This window comes from Cervus canadensis, chromosome 12 (assembly GCF_019320065.1).
Source record: "Cervus canadensis isolate Bull #8, Minnesota chromosome 12, ASM1932006v1, whole genome shotgun sequence".
NCBI lineage: Eukaryota > Metazoa > Chordata > Mammalia > Artiodactyla > Cervidae > Cervus > Cervus canadensis.
Window position 1 is genome coordinate 25,103,696 of NC_057397.1, and position 16,766 is coordinate 25,120,461.

Below are 16,766 nucleotides of genomic sequence, written 5' to 3' on the forward strand. Positions count from 1 at the left end.
TGATCCCTGTCCTTGTAAATATTCATTAAAAGAGAAACAGAAGTGTTCTAGATTCTTTAGCTGATTTGTTTGCCGTGAATCCTAGCATAATTTTTGTGGATGGGTTCTTTCACTGGGTGTGTGATTGGATGAGATGCTGGAGAATAATTTCCAAATTTGTGTCTTATCAGCACAGTAACAGGTACATCTTACATTGCAGCCCAGGGTTTAAAAAGTGCGTGCGCGCGCGCGTGTGTGTGTGTGTGTGTGTGTGTGTGTGTGTGTGTATGACAGTAGCTTGCATATAGCACCTGTCCTATCTTTATTGACTACCTATAGTCTAGTATTTGCTATTTTGTTCTAGTTCATTTTTTTAATGCTAGTTGTAATCCAGTAAATTGATTTCACTGGTTACAGCCTACTGTTTAGAGAACATTGCACAGATGACCCCTTTGCTTCTGACATACTGTGACTTTCTAAGATTCCGAGAGGTATACTTCAGTTTCCTTCATTCTGATTCTTCTCTAAGCCATTTTCCACCGTTAAAACAAACTAGTTCGAGAAAATCCCAAGAGTGGGAGGAGAAAAAGGAAAGGGATGCTATTTTTAACCACATTTCTGCTGTGTTACTTGCTATTAAATTTAATATTCTGTCATTTATTCTCTATGTAAATTAGCTAGTGCTCCATTTAATTTTTTAAATTTTAAAAAGTTATAAATTGCACCTAGCTTTGTTTTCTTGAAAATATTGCACAAGCTAGGTCTTTCCTAAGAATATCTAAACTCAGCTTATATTAAAAAACCCTCAGCTTCACCAAATTAAATTTTTCTTCTAATGAAGGATGTATTAATCATATTAGTTCTAAGAGTCCAGTTAGGAGATGGAAATTACACAGAAGTTTGAACAGGGAAAGTCTGGTGTAAAGAACCACTGACTCTAATGTGTGGTTAGAGTAATGGGCAAGTGGACTAAGAGAATTCTAAAGAATACAGAACAACAGGTGGAGGGCCCAGCCACTGCCCCTAAGACAGAGGCAGAGCGTGGAAGGAAGGAACACTTCCTGGGGATCTCAGGTTTTCAGAGGGAAATTACACTTAATTCAGGGGCGGATAGTGTCAGAGATGCAGTTCTTAATGTCACGTGGTCATGATTTCATTCTCCAACATCATTTTCTACCAACAGTGGTTTTTTGTTGGTAGATAAATAAAAATTGTTGGGAATAAAAATTTTTTGAGAAATTGACTTTTTAAAATGTAGACTTAAGTTTGTCATTATATAGAAAATGCGAGTATGTCACTGTTTGATCTTTTCAGCGAGCATTTAATACATAAATCCTGCATCCACTGAGCATCTATTAATTCTAAGCCAGGCCACAGCAGAATGGCTTTCTAAATGCAAAATGTTATTGCTCCTAAGGGAGGCAGGTAGACGTGTGAATTGATAATAGAAGTATGATACAAGAGGTGCTTAATGAGGTATGTAGAGAGCACTATGGCCGCAGCATGCAATGAAGTGTTAGTCTGACTTTGTGCCAGGGATGGGAAGGAAGCATAGATGTGTTTTATTCTCTATGTGCCATTTATTTTATTCCTTGCGGTAGCCTTCTGAGTAAAGTGAATGTATGATTACTGTGATACAATAAGCAAACAAGGCCTTGAAACCTGAAACAACTTTTTCTACCATTGTCACACATGGGATCCAAATATAGTCCAGTGTTTCTCTCTTAAATTGGTGGTGTACATTGAAATACAGGAGGCTGCAATGGTAAAAGTTTACCAAATGTAAAGCACAGTTCTGAGAAGAATTTCAAAAGTGAATTAGAAGTGTTCCTGTCCTTAGGGGTTGCTGGTCTGGCAGTGCTGGTAGAATCCATCGGTGCTCTGGAGATGGAGAAGGCTTGGCCATTTCATAGAACGGTCCAGAGTGCCTTCCTCCCTGCCCTCAGCCTTCACTGAGAGGTTTCTCAAATAAATGCTGTCTTCCCTGTTTCCTCTTCGCTTATTTTAATATTTCTGGTGTTTGAGTCTCTTTATTTTTTACTGATTACTGTAGGAATTATTAGAGACAGAGTCAACAAGACTGAGAGACCAATGAGTCCAAGGAAAGGGAGGGAGGAAAATTGTTCCTCACAAGTGCATTTTTGTAGGTTTTCTTGGGCTGCTTAATAATTTTAAGAAACTTGTCTTAGGGCTCAGAACAACAAAAACCTATTCTCTCTCAGTTCTGGAGGCCAGCAGTCCAAAATCCAGGGATGGGCAGAGCTGTGCTTCCTCTGAAGGCTCCAAGGAAGATCCTTGCTGCTCTTCCAGCTTCTGGTGGCTCTGGGGGCTCCTGGGTCTGTGGCAGCACAAGTCCAGTCTCCTCCTTTGTCTTCAGACAGCCTTCTCCCCTGTGCATCCATTTATCGCTGGAATTAGGCCCAACCTGAATCCAGGCTGATCACATCTCAGAATCCTTAATTATACCTGCAAAGATCTTTTTCCAAGTTAGGTCACATTCAGAAGTTCCAGGAGTTGGGACTTGGACGTGTCTCCTTTAACCCACTCCAGTCAGCACCAGATCAGTATCTAATCGCAATAAATGAGAGGATTGCTGTCTCAGATGCAAGGGGGATGATGTGTGGGAAACCAGCAGCGTGAAAACAACTCTGAAGTCATTTTATTTAAAAGACAATTATAGATTGTGAGTATTTTCTTCAGTTGTAGGAACTAGATAGTTAAAAATGTGAACTCAAGGTCAGATCAGTTTGGTTGGAGATTTTGCTCCTCAACTGTATTCATCTTGAAGAATCCTTTAATGTATTCATTAAAAATTTTGAATATGCAAAACTCAAAATTTTTGAATTTGAACCTTATGATGTTCCTTTGAAGTAGAAATGCCATGTTTTTCTTTTTCCCATTTTACAGATGTGGAAATGGAGCTTAGTTTCTATAATGAATTTTGTCTGAGGTTACAAGTTATGAAATAATACAGATGAACACTGGTGTCACAACTATAAACCTTGTATTCTTTTTAATGTATCTTGCTGAGTTTATTAATTTTCTATTGAAAGGAGCAGACCTCATTGTTTTTTCATGTTTCATGGGTTTCTTGGTTTGGAATGTGAGCATGAAGAATAAAATTTTCTCTTTGCAAAATAAGCCACAAATATTTACACCAAATTGCCACCTCTCTGCATCATCTGTGTTTGAGGTCTGTCAGTTCTTTGCTATGACTTTAAAACATAGAGTTCTTCAGTGCATTACTTTCAGTCATGAAGACAGGTCATTCATTTATAGACCATCTGGTTCATTGTGCTTTTGAGGACCCAACATTGTAGATGACAGTGTGTAGCTATGATTTCAGGATAAAAGTTGGATGAAACTTTGGATCTTTGCTTTCCCCACATATTTTAAACTGTCTTATGATTTTTAAAATGGAGCAATCATCAGTTTCTTAAAATTATCTTGAAATTGGTGGAAGTTGGTTTAGGACTAGAAAAATAAACTTCAGTAGAATACCCTAGCACTTATACCAATACTCCTTGTGGAGAAGGCTCCATTGCCTAAAAACATCACTGGAGGTTTATTAATTAGATTCTTGGGCCTAACCAAAGACTGAATCAGACTCTCTGGAGCGAGGTTTTAGGAATCTGCATTTTTAATGAGTGTCACTTATAATTGTTTGGCATTGATGTGGTAATCAGGTAGTCAGTTCTCACCACAGCACTTAGGCCTGCTGAGGACAGTGTATTGGACCCTGAGTAAAGGAAGAAGGTAAGGGGACTTCACAGTAGAAACTCTTAACAACTGTTAAGTGCAGCAGGATCTGTTAAAGAGTGGTTGAGAAGCTACCGCAATCTTTAGACAGAAGAACAGATTTGGAGGCACCATGCTTCCTGAGTTCAAGCTATCTTAGAAAGCTGTTGTACTCAAAACAGTATGGTATTAGTATCAACATAGACATAGATCAGTGGAACAGAGTAAAGAACCCAGAGGTAAACCCATACATATGTGGTCAGTTAATTTATGACAAGAGAGCCCAGAGTATACGGTGGGGAAAGGACAGTCTTCATTAAATGATGTTGGGAAGACTGCACAGCCACATACAAAAGAATGAAACTTACACCATTATGAAACTGAGGGTGGACTTATAATTTAATTACATCTTACCAAATAGCTTCACAACAGCACCCAGGAATTGGAAGGGGCCTAGTCAAGTTGATGCATCAGAAAGACCATCACAGTGTTTTCATTTTTATTGAAGTATATTGTGCTTATAGAAAAAGGCACATGTCCTAAATATATAGCTCAGAGAAGGTTTATAAACTGGACCCAGGTAACTCTTACTGTTCAGGAGCCCTTTTATATTTATTTCATCTGATTCTTACAACAGTGCACCAAAGAAAGTATAGGAATTTCCCCAATTTTATAGATAGAATTTTGAAGTTCAGAAAGTTCAGTTTCCTTGCCCCATGTTACAGCTAGTAAGTGACAGAGTTAGGATTCTAACCAGGCTTTTGAGGCATAAAGGAAATACTATGGAAACCCAAGGAACCAATCCCCATATTAGTTATGCATGGGGATTGATAGCATCTTTGGAGCAGGAGTGCTTTAGTGAAGAAAGCTTTGGAATCTCTAAGCATGAGTTTAGAGTTGCCAAGGAGTGACATGTTCCTTGGTGCGAGATGCCAGAGAAAGAATGTGGTGTCACCTCAGAGGACAGAAGGTGATGTGTTGTGCTTAACCACAGGCTTTCTAGACTGTGGTGTGAGAATATGATCTGTTGGGATAACAATTTCTCAAAGAATGTTGTTTAGTATTTTGGAGGGCTTAAATTTTATATATGTGCATTTTACCAAAAATTTTCAGAGGTTTATACAAATAGATTTGAGGCAAAGGTGGAAGGCAGAAAGACCATGTCTTATTGAGAGCCATTGGAGCCTTATTGGAGCATTGAGGATTAAGAGGGGAAAGCATGGAATTCAAGGTATTTCTGAGAGAACTGATGAGATTGGTGAGCCATTAGCTGTAGGAAGAAAAGGAATTAAGTGATTTTCTTGTTGATGTGATCCATTGGGAACCAACTTCAGAGATAAAGAAATACTGAAGGTGACTCTTGAGTTGTTGGAAGAATGGTAGGCAGGAACATGAAACGGAATGGATTAGGTTTTACAAGTTTTCATTCCCAGCCTGAAAGAGTTAAAGTGGACATGTTCAGAAGGCAGTTGGATATAATGAGAATGAAATTAATTAAGATGGTGGCTAGAGAGATAGGTTTGGTAATCACTAATTTATAGATGTATGTTGGGGCTAGAGGACTGAGTTAGTTCTGTCAGCTGAAGAGAAAAGATAACCAAAGATGAAATGGTGGTGAAACCTCCAGTATTTAAGAAGAGGAGCAGTTGTCACAGAATTAAGGGACCAAGGAGATGATTATAGCCTGAAAAAGCCAGAAATCGTCATTTTCAAGGAGGTTGTAGGTAGATAAATTATATAGAAATATTTGATGGCACAAACAGATCATGTTTCTGGGTCAAATAAATTGAGGACTGAGAAAAAGCCTAACCAATTCAATTTGGCAATTTGGAAAAGTGTTCGTGATTGTGAGCCAGAAACCCCAAGTATTTTATCCAGAATTAAAATAGTATAAGTCAGCATATATTGAATAAGATAAGCTATCTGTAAACTTAACTGATCCTGACAAATAGGTAGGTGACTAAGGAGACCTGGGAAACACCATAGTGGCACTTGGATATATTCTCTGCTTTGAAAGATACTTTGATTATCTGAAGAAAGAATATGGTATCTTTTTTTTTTTTTTTCTAAGAATATGGTATCTTGAAAATGAAGTCAGTACTTGGTCAGAGTAAGTGGTATTGCTATTACCAGAGCAATCCATACTCTGTTGTGAGATAAGAAGAGGGTTTCAGGTTCTTGTATCACTGAAGTAATTACCAGACTGTGAGATGATTCTTGAGGTCCCTCAGTAATAAGATCTGTAATTTCTAATTATAACTTTTTTCTCTACCATATGGGGAAATTTTGAATGCTAAAAATAGAAATGAAGAAAAAAGAAGAATCTTAAGTGCATATTGCTAAGTGAAAGAGGCCAATCTGGAAAAGCTACATACCCTATGATTCCAGCTGCGTGACAGTCAGAGAGAGGCAGAACTACGGAGCAGTAAAAAGATGAGTGGTGAGGGGGCAGGACTGATGGAGCATTGGGGATTTTTAGGGCAGTGAAAGTACTCTGTGTGACACTGTAACAGTGGATACATGATACATTTGTAAAATCCATAGGATGGAGAACACCGAGAATGAACCTAGATATGAACTGTGGACTTTGAGTGATGGTAGGTCAGGGCAGGTTCATCAGTTGTGACAAGTGTTACAGCTCTGGTGCAGGAGGCTGGTGGTGAAGGGGGCTGTGTCCCGTGGGGAGGGAGGCTATGAGGACTTGCTGTACTTCCTGCTCAGTTTCACTGTGAACCTAAAACTACTTTTAAAGTCTCTTTTTAAAAGCAGAACGGAAGATTCATATCTCAGTTGCTCACCTATTTTGTACTTTAACACTTAATAAATAGTAATTTTCCTTTCTCTCCTAGACCTGCAAGGCTGTTGAAGGGGTATTAGAAATCTAATGGGTTTGTGCCCTTTGTAATGTAAAAGAGAATACAAGAGAAAAAAATTCAAATGTTTTGAAATTCCAACTTATATTCAGTTAACTAGAATCTTAAAACGTTCAAAAAACTTTGAACAAATAAAATACTTCCTAAAACACAGCCATGTGGGGAACTTCTCTGGTGGTCCAGTGGTTAAGAATTCATGCTTCCACCGCAAGGGGAACTGGTATCTCATATGCTGCCCCATAAGGCCAAAACTTTTTAAAAAAGAAACAAAAGTTAAAAAAGAAAAAAAAGCACTATATATATACACACACACACAGAATTTGTCTTTGATTTGTTACTGTTCATTTTGACACTTGACACTAGGGCCAGTCATTCAGCAAAATTATTGAGTGACTTCTCTCTGCCTTAAGACAGGTAGCAAGTGACAAGGTATTCATTGTCCTTCTCTCATTTGAGTGAATAACCTAGAAGACATTGAACTGTTCAGTTTGTGTCACTTAGGAAAGACCTTCTTCAGCCCTTCAGTCTAAACGAAGTCTGTTCTGTTACTCTTCTTCATGGTACTTTATTTTCTTGCTTCAGATGGCACTTACAATTATTTTAAGTTACAGTTCATACAGATTATTTGGGCATTTGTTCTGCTTAATTTCTCTCCCTGTGCTAGATTGTAAGGAAACAAGTGTATCATTTTCCATGTGATGGCATTCAGCAGAGACTTTTTGAATAAGTGAATGGATGAATGAATGATGACTGCCTTTGTGTTTCATAAGTGCACGATGCTACCAAGTAAGCAGATTTGGTCTCCTGTAAGGTTATGGGGAGGAACTGGGGGCAGGAGGAGAAGGGGACAACAGAGGATGAGATGGCTGGATGGCATCACCAACTCGATGGACATGAGTTTGAGTAAACTCCGGGAGTTGGTGATGGACAGGGAGGCCTGGCGTGCTGTGATTCATGGGGTCGCAAAGAATTGGACACGACTGAGTGACTGAACTGAACTGAACTGAAGGTTATGGGCCTGAAAATGAGTAGGAAGTGGTGTCGTATTCAATATTCAGTTCTCCTCAGAGGGCAAGTAGGATGTATATAGAAATTTTGCCTTTAACTTGAAAATTGGGAAGTTATTCAAGACTTCAATGATAAGAGTGAAGGAATGCCATTCAGATTAAAGTCGATTCCAAAGTGAATCAATGCTTCCCTAGTGGCTCAGCTGGTAAAGAATCTATCCACCTGTAATGCGGGAGACCTGGATTGGGAAGATCCCCTGGAGAAGGGAAAGGCCACTCACTCCATTATTCTGGCCTGGAGAATTCCATGGACTGTATAGTCCATGGGGTCGTCAAGAGTTGGACCCAACTGAGCGACTTTCACTTTCAAAGTGAATCAGCCAGAAGATAAAACAAGCAGTTTTTCCCACTAAAGTAGATCCCAGACACTTATTTCTTGTTTCTTTATTTGTTTTTTGAGACCAAGGTAAAATAAACTATAAAAAGAGGAAAGCGCTGTGTTTTTTAAATTTCATTACTGCAGAAAAAGCAGGAGTGCAGGAACCCTTGACCGCATGAGCTCCGTGGTGGAGGCCGCTTGGTTGTCTGCTGGAGGTTCCTGCCACTCCCATCTTCCAAGCTGAAATGCTGGAATGAGCATGAAGGATGAAAAGGAGGTTTTGGATTGGTCACCACCTTTCACTCACATCAGTGGTATAGCACTGAGAAAGCATGGCACGTTGCTCTCAGAGCACTGGGAACCCTGAATGTCTCTCTTCTAAGTGCTTTTATGAAGTATTTCTTAATTTCTGTGAATTTTCCTCTTAATTTTTTTTTTCTTTTAACTTTCAGGTGTTGGTAAATCATGCTTATTGCTACAGTTTACAGACAAGAGGTTTCAGCCAGTGCATGACCTTACTATTGGTAAGTGTTACAAAGAGATGAGACACACTCACAAGTTTGGGGTAGTGGACATGGAATATGCTAGAGGGCTCATTGCGCTAGTGAGGAGTCAGAAGTCAGTGAAACTAGACCTGTTGCTGTACTGGAGTTTAGTCTCCACAACTGGGTTTAAAATATCTGTATCTGCAGTAAAAATGATATTACACCACTCTGTAAGAGTGGTTGGAATGCAGCAGACAGTCATACTTGATCTTGATTGTATTTAACGATGAAACAGAAGATTGAGAGATAGTATATCTCAGTGTATCTCAAGACAGGGGTGGGTAAGAGCAGAGACCGTGGACCGTTTTGTTGGAGTTCGGATCAGGGCTCTGCCACTAGCCGGACACACCCCTTCCCCACTCCATGCCTCAGTTTCTTTGTCTGTAAAATGAGAAAAGTAGTAGGACCATCTCACAAAATCGTTACGAACAGTGAGTGAGTAAGTAAATGTGATGCATTGAAACAGTGCCTAACAGTGTGGTAAGTGCTCCAGGCCAGCCTGTAATTATTAATCCAGAAAAACTACCATCAAGCATTTTGTAGTTTCCTCAATTGTGAAGAATAAATGAGAGTTCCTGGTAAGAGATGGTCAACAAATTTTAGCTATTATTACTGTTAGCTCTACTGGTTGTTTTTAGTGATATTATTCATTAATATGCACAAGTATAAAATTAAGTGAAAAACTAAAAACTTTAAGTAAGTGTGCTATTTCAGGGTCCTTAATCTGTTTTAAAAAATTACACCCCGAAAGCTAAAGAATCTAGATTTCTTCTTCTATGGCTGCAATAGAGATTAGTCAACCATGTATAAATAAGGTAATTGGAAATCTAGTTAAACTTAAGAACTAATAGCTTAATGTGTATTTTCAGCCAGTGACTGCTTATTTTCTATAGGTATCATTAACTCACTATTCCTAACAAGTTGATTCTCATGTCCTGTGTATTTTTAAAGTACCAAATTGAAGATAGAGTTTATAAATCAGATTATTAGATCAGTTGATGGTATTCAGCCAAGCCTAATGTATTTGTGCATGTATTAAACATCTTTCCTCACTGGCTACTTACAGTAAGAACATGCAGATTCCATTTTCATCTTGGTAGTTTTAATTATGTCTGCTGATGATGGGTAAGACAGGTGCTGCTCTTTCATGCTGGTTCTCATGATGCATTTTAACTTGGGGGAGCTCCTTTTTTGTAGGGATCTGCTCTTTAATAGGTCTGCACCTTGAGGCCACCTCTTAGGCATGACTCGGTCCCGAGACATGTTGTTTTTTTTATAGGGTACTGTCAAAAGTGTCTTCCTTTTCGTTGAAGCACACCCAGTAGGGAGGATAGGCCTGAGCCTCGCTGCTGTCAGAGGACAGGCTCTGCTGTGAAGAGAGATGGGGAAGTAGATCAGAGGGAGTTCTCAGCAAACCTTAACTCATGTAACCGCACTGGCCGGCTTTCCTCTGGGCTCGCTGATGGGAGGCCCTGGGAGTTCGGAGGAGAAAAGCAGAAAGAAGCTGAGGGTCTTCTCCCCTTTCTGCCAGGGTTTACTGTGTGTCCTCCATGGCTTCAGTACAAGTCCCTGCCTGTCAGGGTCACTGGTGGTCTGGTTCCTGGGCTCTGGAAATCCTGGTTTCTCTCTCTGCCCCCCAGTTTGGGGGCAGCAGCAGCTTCCGGCTGTTCCTGATCTCTGGGTTGCCTTACCTTCTGCTCCTTGGGTTTCTCAGCCCTGCCTTCAACATAACCAGTTCCCTACTTTAAATCCCCTCTGTTTTCAATACTTAAGTATGGTTTCTGTTTTTCTGGTTGGACACCAACTACTATACTCATGACACCCATCACAAGAATTTATTTTTCTGACATAGAAATAATTTAGAAGGTCCTTAGTACATACTTTTTCTAGGAGTGTAGAATGATTGCTAAAGTAGGCATGAGGCAGTGTCTTGATTCTGTTGCATACTTACTTTTGCTTGATGAATAGAGAAAGGTGACAAGGTTAAGGTTGGGTCGTGATGAAGAATTATTAACTGATAGCAAAGGGCAAATAAAAGGCAAGGGAAGACTATATAAAATGTTCCTTACCCTTTGACTGCTATCTCAGTGAGAATTGTTATGCTGGGAATCAAAGAGCCATCTGTAAAAAACTTCCTGGGCACAATTTCACTGAGGATCCAGACCCCAGCCTTGCCATGCAGAGGGTGGCTCAGGGGCTGTTCCTCTGGACCAGCAGCATCAGCATTGTGTGAGGGTTGTTACAGGATCTGCTGCTGCTGCTGCTAAGTCACTTCAGTTGTACCCGACTCTGTGCAACCCCATAGACGTCAGCCCACCAGGCTACCCCGTCCCTGGGATTCTCCAGGCAGGAACACTGGAGTGGATTGCCATTTCCTTCTCCAATTCGTGGAAGTGAAAAGTGAAAGTGAGGTCGCTCAGTCATGTCCGACTCTTAGCGACCCGATGGACTGCAGCCCACCAGGCTCCTCCATCCATGGGATTTTCCAGGCAAGAGTACTGGAGTGGGGTGCCATTGCCTTCTCCGGTTACAGGATCTACTGGCTCCCATTCTGCATCTCAACAGGGTCTCTAGGTGATTCACATGAGCATTAAAGGCTGAGAATCACTGGACCAATGGCTTTTGTGAATATGTGTGTGGGTTCCCCAGGTGGAAATAGGCTTCATATTGTGGACCCTGTGCACACGCCCGCACACATCCTGGCCCCTCACTTCCTTTACTTGCGCTTCTTCTGTGATCCTGCTTCCACTGAGCTCCTTGCCCGCACAGTCTTGCCCAGGACCTTTCTGTCAACAGCGTCTGGAACTACTCCAGAGTCTTGGATTCTTGTGACTGGCTATCTGACCACCCCTGCTGTCCTTTGAGCTCACACACCTTCTAGTTCTTAACGCTAAAAGTTTATTTACCCCATCAGATGTAAAATCCATTGATTCCGCCATCTTTGTACTCTCACCCCTCTTGCTTTCTTACTTCTCCCCTTACCCAGCTTTAATTCTAAGCCTTATAGTTATGTCATTATAATTACTCCTGTGTACACCCTCTGCTGCTTTGTCCCTCCTCTTAGTTATAGCCCACTCATTCCCACTGTGTTTATTTTACTACCTACTAGTGGACAGTTTGACAAATACTGATCCAGAAGCTAGGCCATTTACATGTTCATTACACCTTGCTTCCTCTCTCCCTCACTTTAAACCGTCAGCCTCTAAGAAGTGACTACTGAAAGTGAAAGGATACTCTTGGGGAAAAGGTGGTATCGTTTCCCATATCAGGTGCCCCACAAGAGACCAATTAAAACTATGCCTCATTTATTTGGGGTTCAATTTTCTGATGAAGTTATTTAGAATGTCATTGCCAAGAACTAGGAAGATAGCTGAAAAGACCTTGTGAACATCTGGTTCAGATCTAACAAAGACCATTTTCCTGATCTTAGAACATAAAGATATTTTCCTGACAGGTTGTGATTGTTATGAAAACACTGTAAAAATCCAAAGAAGGTTAAATTCCCCATGTAAACTTGCCTTTGGCCCTCCACAACCACTGTGAAGAGTTTGGTATGTGTATCACCTTCTAGAGTTTTTAAATATATCATAAACACACATACAAAGCTGTTCTCATTTGCTTTTCCTCCACGGATGTCCTAAAGTACCTGTTCTTTGCTGTGACTGCAGCTTATGAATGGCTTTAATATTTGTGAATTGGAGGGAGAAAAGTTGCTATTTGACTTTTCAACTCTTTAGTTTTTAGTGCGGCTGAACTTTTTAAAATATGTTTGAGAAACACTTCTGTGTCTTTTCTTTGAATTATGTGTTTTTATCTTTGCCCTCTCTACTGCTAGTTTTCTTTAGTCAAGTTCATTGATGCTTTTTGTTATGACTTTCAAGTCTTACTAAGAAAGGGATGCCCTTTCACGTATATGAATTATATGCGTATTCTTTAAAATATTCTCATACTATAAATTTATACTTCATCTGGTATATGGTCATGTAGGTTATTTTCTTTAATCCCTACATAACTTGTGGCCCCACACCATTAATTGAATCAGCCATTCTTTCTTTCCTATTTGGTTTAGCCTTTGTTATCTGCTAAATCTCTGTATGTATGTCAGCCTGTTTGGGGACTTTCTCTTCCTTCTTTTTTCTATTTTATGAGGCAGTATCATACTGGCATTTACAGTCACTTTCTAGATATTTAATGTGTGATTGACGTTTTTCCTTTTCTAAACATTTTCTAAATTTCTAAAAAATTTTCTGAATTTTCTTATTTTTGTATATTTGTTCTCCAGTTGAACTTTAGTCTGTTTGCCAAATTGCAAAATTTTTAGTGAGGCTTTTAAAATTTGGTAGGAAATATATTAAATTTATGGACTAGTTTGGAGACAATTTATGTTTTTACTGTATTAAAATTAGCTATTTATACACATAAGATGTTTTCTTTTATTCTGGCTTTTAAAATGCTCTTCAGTGAAGTTTTACATAAGGTCTTGTGCTTTTACATTATTTTTGTATTTTATGGATTTTGTTGCTATTGCAAACAGGTTTTTCCCACCATGACTATTGTTTAATTATTTTGCATGTTCTAGGTAGACATTTTGGCCTTATCTGTAAGTCATAATTTTTTCTTAGCTAATATCTATACCTTTTGTTTTTGCTAGTATCTATAGTGTTGTTTCTAGGAGTATCAGCCTTCTTCCCCACCAGTCTCTGTTTTGAACCTCTGCAGTTTCTAAGTTCCAGGAGTAGATCTAGATCCTTTTTTTTCTCAAGACGGTCTAAGGAGGGCTCCTTATGGCTGTTAACTTGATACCATCCTGCTGTCTGGTTGGCAGCACCATCTCAGGGGAGGAGCCTCACTCTGCCTCTGCACCTCCACGTGCCCTGGCTCTGGCAGGGGGTCCTGTTTCATTGGGGCTGTCATCAGTAGTCACCTCATGAGTGACGTGTCATCATTAGTTAGAAATCTTGGAGTATAGTATGAAATAATAATGGATCCATACAAAATACTTACTGTGTGCCAGGCAATAAGTATATGGTAACTAAGGCATGTGGTAACTTTATTTTAAATTGAAGTTTACAATGTTTATTAATGTAATTAATGTAAATTAATTTAACATTAATTAATTAACACTAATTAAATTAATGTAACAATGTAAATTAATTTACAGTGTTATGTTAGTTTCAAATGTACAGCAAAGTGAACCAGTTTTACATATATACATATATATGTTCTTTTTCAGATTCTTTTCCATTATAGGTTATTACAAGATCTTGAGTACTGTACTATACAGTAGGTCTTTGTTGTTTACCTATATTATATATAGTAGTGTGTCTGTGTTTATCCCAGACTCCTAATTTATGTCTACGCCCCCATCCCCTTTGATGACCGAAAGTTTGTTTTCTGTGCCTATATTTTCATTTTTATAAATAAGTTCATTTGTATCATTTCTTAGATTCCACATATGTAATAACTCTTAATCTTGAAGAAATTTTATGAGATGGGTATTAATGACTAATGGTATCATTAATATCATTTACAAATAAAAACTAAAACAGAAGAGATACAGTAACTTGCTCAGGGTCACACAATTAGTTGGTATCAGTTGTTAAATACTAAATAAATGTTTACTATGCAAGGATGCAAGCACTTACTCTACAAGGATAATCACGATCCAGAGGTAATTTAGAAAGTGTGTATTTACGCTCAGAGTGTTTTGTCCTGGAAGGTTGGAAGTGAGTAACATCTGAAAAAATAAGCATCACTCCCTGACAGTGTCAGGTAAATGAGGCCTGGCCTTTGGCTCCACAGATAATTTCTCTGGCAGCCAGAATTGGCTGTTAATTGAAAATGTATCTGGGAAGAGAGGCTCAGGGGCGTAGGGGATGATGGTTTATCTCATAAAAAAGAAATAAAACTTTCTAAATAAGCTTCTTAAGCATATACATACCCATACACATGTACAAATATATACTTAACTAAAATGATTTAAAATTTTTACAGTCCAGAGGAGATGTGTAAGGTTTGGGGTTTTTGCTTGTTTCTAAAACTTCTAGGACACTTCAGCTTTCAGCATTTTCTTTTACCACATAGAATACAAAGGTAAAGCCTGCACTGAATGAACCCAGTTATGAGAAGGTAAATTGGGAAGAGTTATGTTTTTGAAGCTAAAATTGACTTCTTTGTTTCTGTTTCACTTGATAGGAAAACAGAAATCATAGTTTTTCAGTAATCAACTGTGCTTGTCAGTTTTTTATCTCATTCCTGGATAATATAGTAGTAGCCTTTTAAAACTAGTTTCTTGGCCTCTTGTTTTTGTTTTCTGTCCTGACTCTATTAATAAGTGAAGTTAAAATGGCAATCTTTCTGTATTTTCCTGCTTTAGAAACAGTCTTGATTTTCATATAACATGGTTTTAAAATTAGGTGTGTTTTTCCACAATGAGGTACCATTACACACCAGTTAGGATGGCTGCTATCCAGAAGTCTACAAGCAATAAATGCTGGAGAGGGTGTGGAGAAAAGGGAACCCTCTTACACTGTTGGTGGGAATGCAGACTAATACAGCCGCTATGGAGAACAGTGTGGAGATTCCTTAAAAAACTGGAAATAGAACTGCCATATGACCCAGCAATCCCACTTCTGGGCATACACACTGAGGAAACCAGATCTGAAAGAGACACGTGCACCCCAATGTTCATCGCAGCACTGTTTATAATAGCCAGGACATGGAAGCAACCTAGATGCCATCAGCAGATGAATGGATAAGGAAGCTGTGGTACATATACACCATGGAATATTACTCAGCCATTAAAAAGAATTCATTTGAACCAGTCCTAATGAGATGGATGAAGCTGGAGCCCATTATACAGGGTGAAGTAAGCCAGAAAGATAAAGAACATTACAGCATACTAACACATATATATGGAATTTAGAAAGATGGTAATGATAACCCTATATGCAAAACAGAAAAAGAGACACAGATGTACAGAACAGACTTTTGGACTCTCTGGGAGAAGGCGAGGGTGGGATGCTTCAAGAGAACAGCATTGAAACATGTATACTATCTATGGTGAAACAGATCACCAGCCCAGGCTGGATGCATGAGACAAGTGCTCAGGGCTGGTGCACTGGGAAGACCCAGAGGAATCGGGTGGAGAGGGAGGTGGGAGGGGGGATCGGGATGGGGAATACATGTAAATCCATGGCTGATTCATGTCAATGTATGACAAAAACCACTACAATGTTGTAAAGTAATTAGCCTCCAACTAATAAAAATAAATGGAAAAAAAAATAAAATAAAATTAGGTGTGTTTTTATAGGCAAAATCTTTGAAGACTTTTTAAGTGTCAGTAGTCTCTGTGTATATATACTTTGAATAAAGGGCTAAATATGCCAAAACTCAACTGTGGGTTAAGTTAAGCAAAGGGATGTGTTAGAGTGTCTGGAGTTTTATATAGAATCCACAAGAGGGTGGGGACATGGACTTGGAAATGGGCAGGAGTGAAGCATCCTAAGAGGCTGGAAAGCAGAAACCATAACAGCCATCCTCCTGTCAAAGGATGGAATGGTTGCCAGTCAGTTTGAGTACCTTCATCCCTCTGCTCAGGGTGCTGGTCCTTGATTGCCTTGCCTACCCATCCATGGTGTCAGTCAAGGGTCTGTTTCAAATTTGCCATTGTTTTTTTCGTCAAATTTGACATTATGTATTGGATTTAAGAAATCTTGAATCCCATTGAGCAATGCAGATGTTTTTGGATTGTGGTTAAAAGCCTTTATATGACAGTGGGAGGAAAAACAGGATTTCTCTCTGTGGCTACAATAGATTGATGAAAAGGCTTCCATTTTGTCAACTATCTTGCTATCTGTAGAATTTTGTGCTTTAGGACATTCCTTTTAAATAGTGGGCATTTCAAAGAGCATTTGTACCATCCTTAGCCACTAGTTTCTTTCCTCAGCCACTCATTTTCATGTCACTGAGTGAGCTGGTGGATTGTTGTTTTGGGTATCCCCCCGTCCTGTGGCATAGATGGTATATGACTATATGCATATAGATAGGTAGATGTGTAAACACTGTAGTGGTTTTATATGAGGTTAATTGTACAGTTTTGCATTTTTCTTTCTAGTATATCCTGACTCCTAGGTCTTTTCTCTGTGCCTTTCCTGTATTTCTGAGTCTGAGAAACATACCATTAGTTTCTTCGTATTGACTTTGCACTTAATATGGAATAAATAATAAAATACAGAATAAAAAC

General features: G+C 39.1%; 1 protein-coding gene across 2 annotated transcripts in view; it reads left to right on the plus strand.

Moving 5' to 3' along the window:
- The window catches only part of RAB2A (RAB2A, member RAS oncogene family), a 65,319-nt gene that overhangs the window by 16,691 nt on the left and 31,862 nt on the right, over positions 1 to 16,766 (plus strand). For both annotated transcript variants that reach the window (XM_043483152.1, XM_043483153.1), the window contains one exon: positions 8,429 to 8,500. In XM_043483152.1, the coding sequence (XP_043339087.1) occupies positions 8,429 to 8,500 (72 nt within the window). The remainder of the gene's footprint in view (positions 1 to 8,428; positions 8,501 to 16,766) is intronic.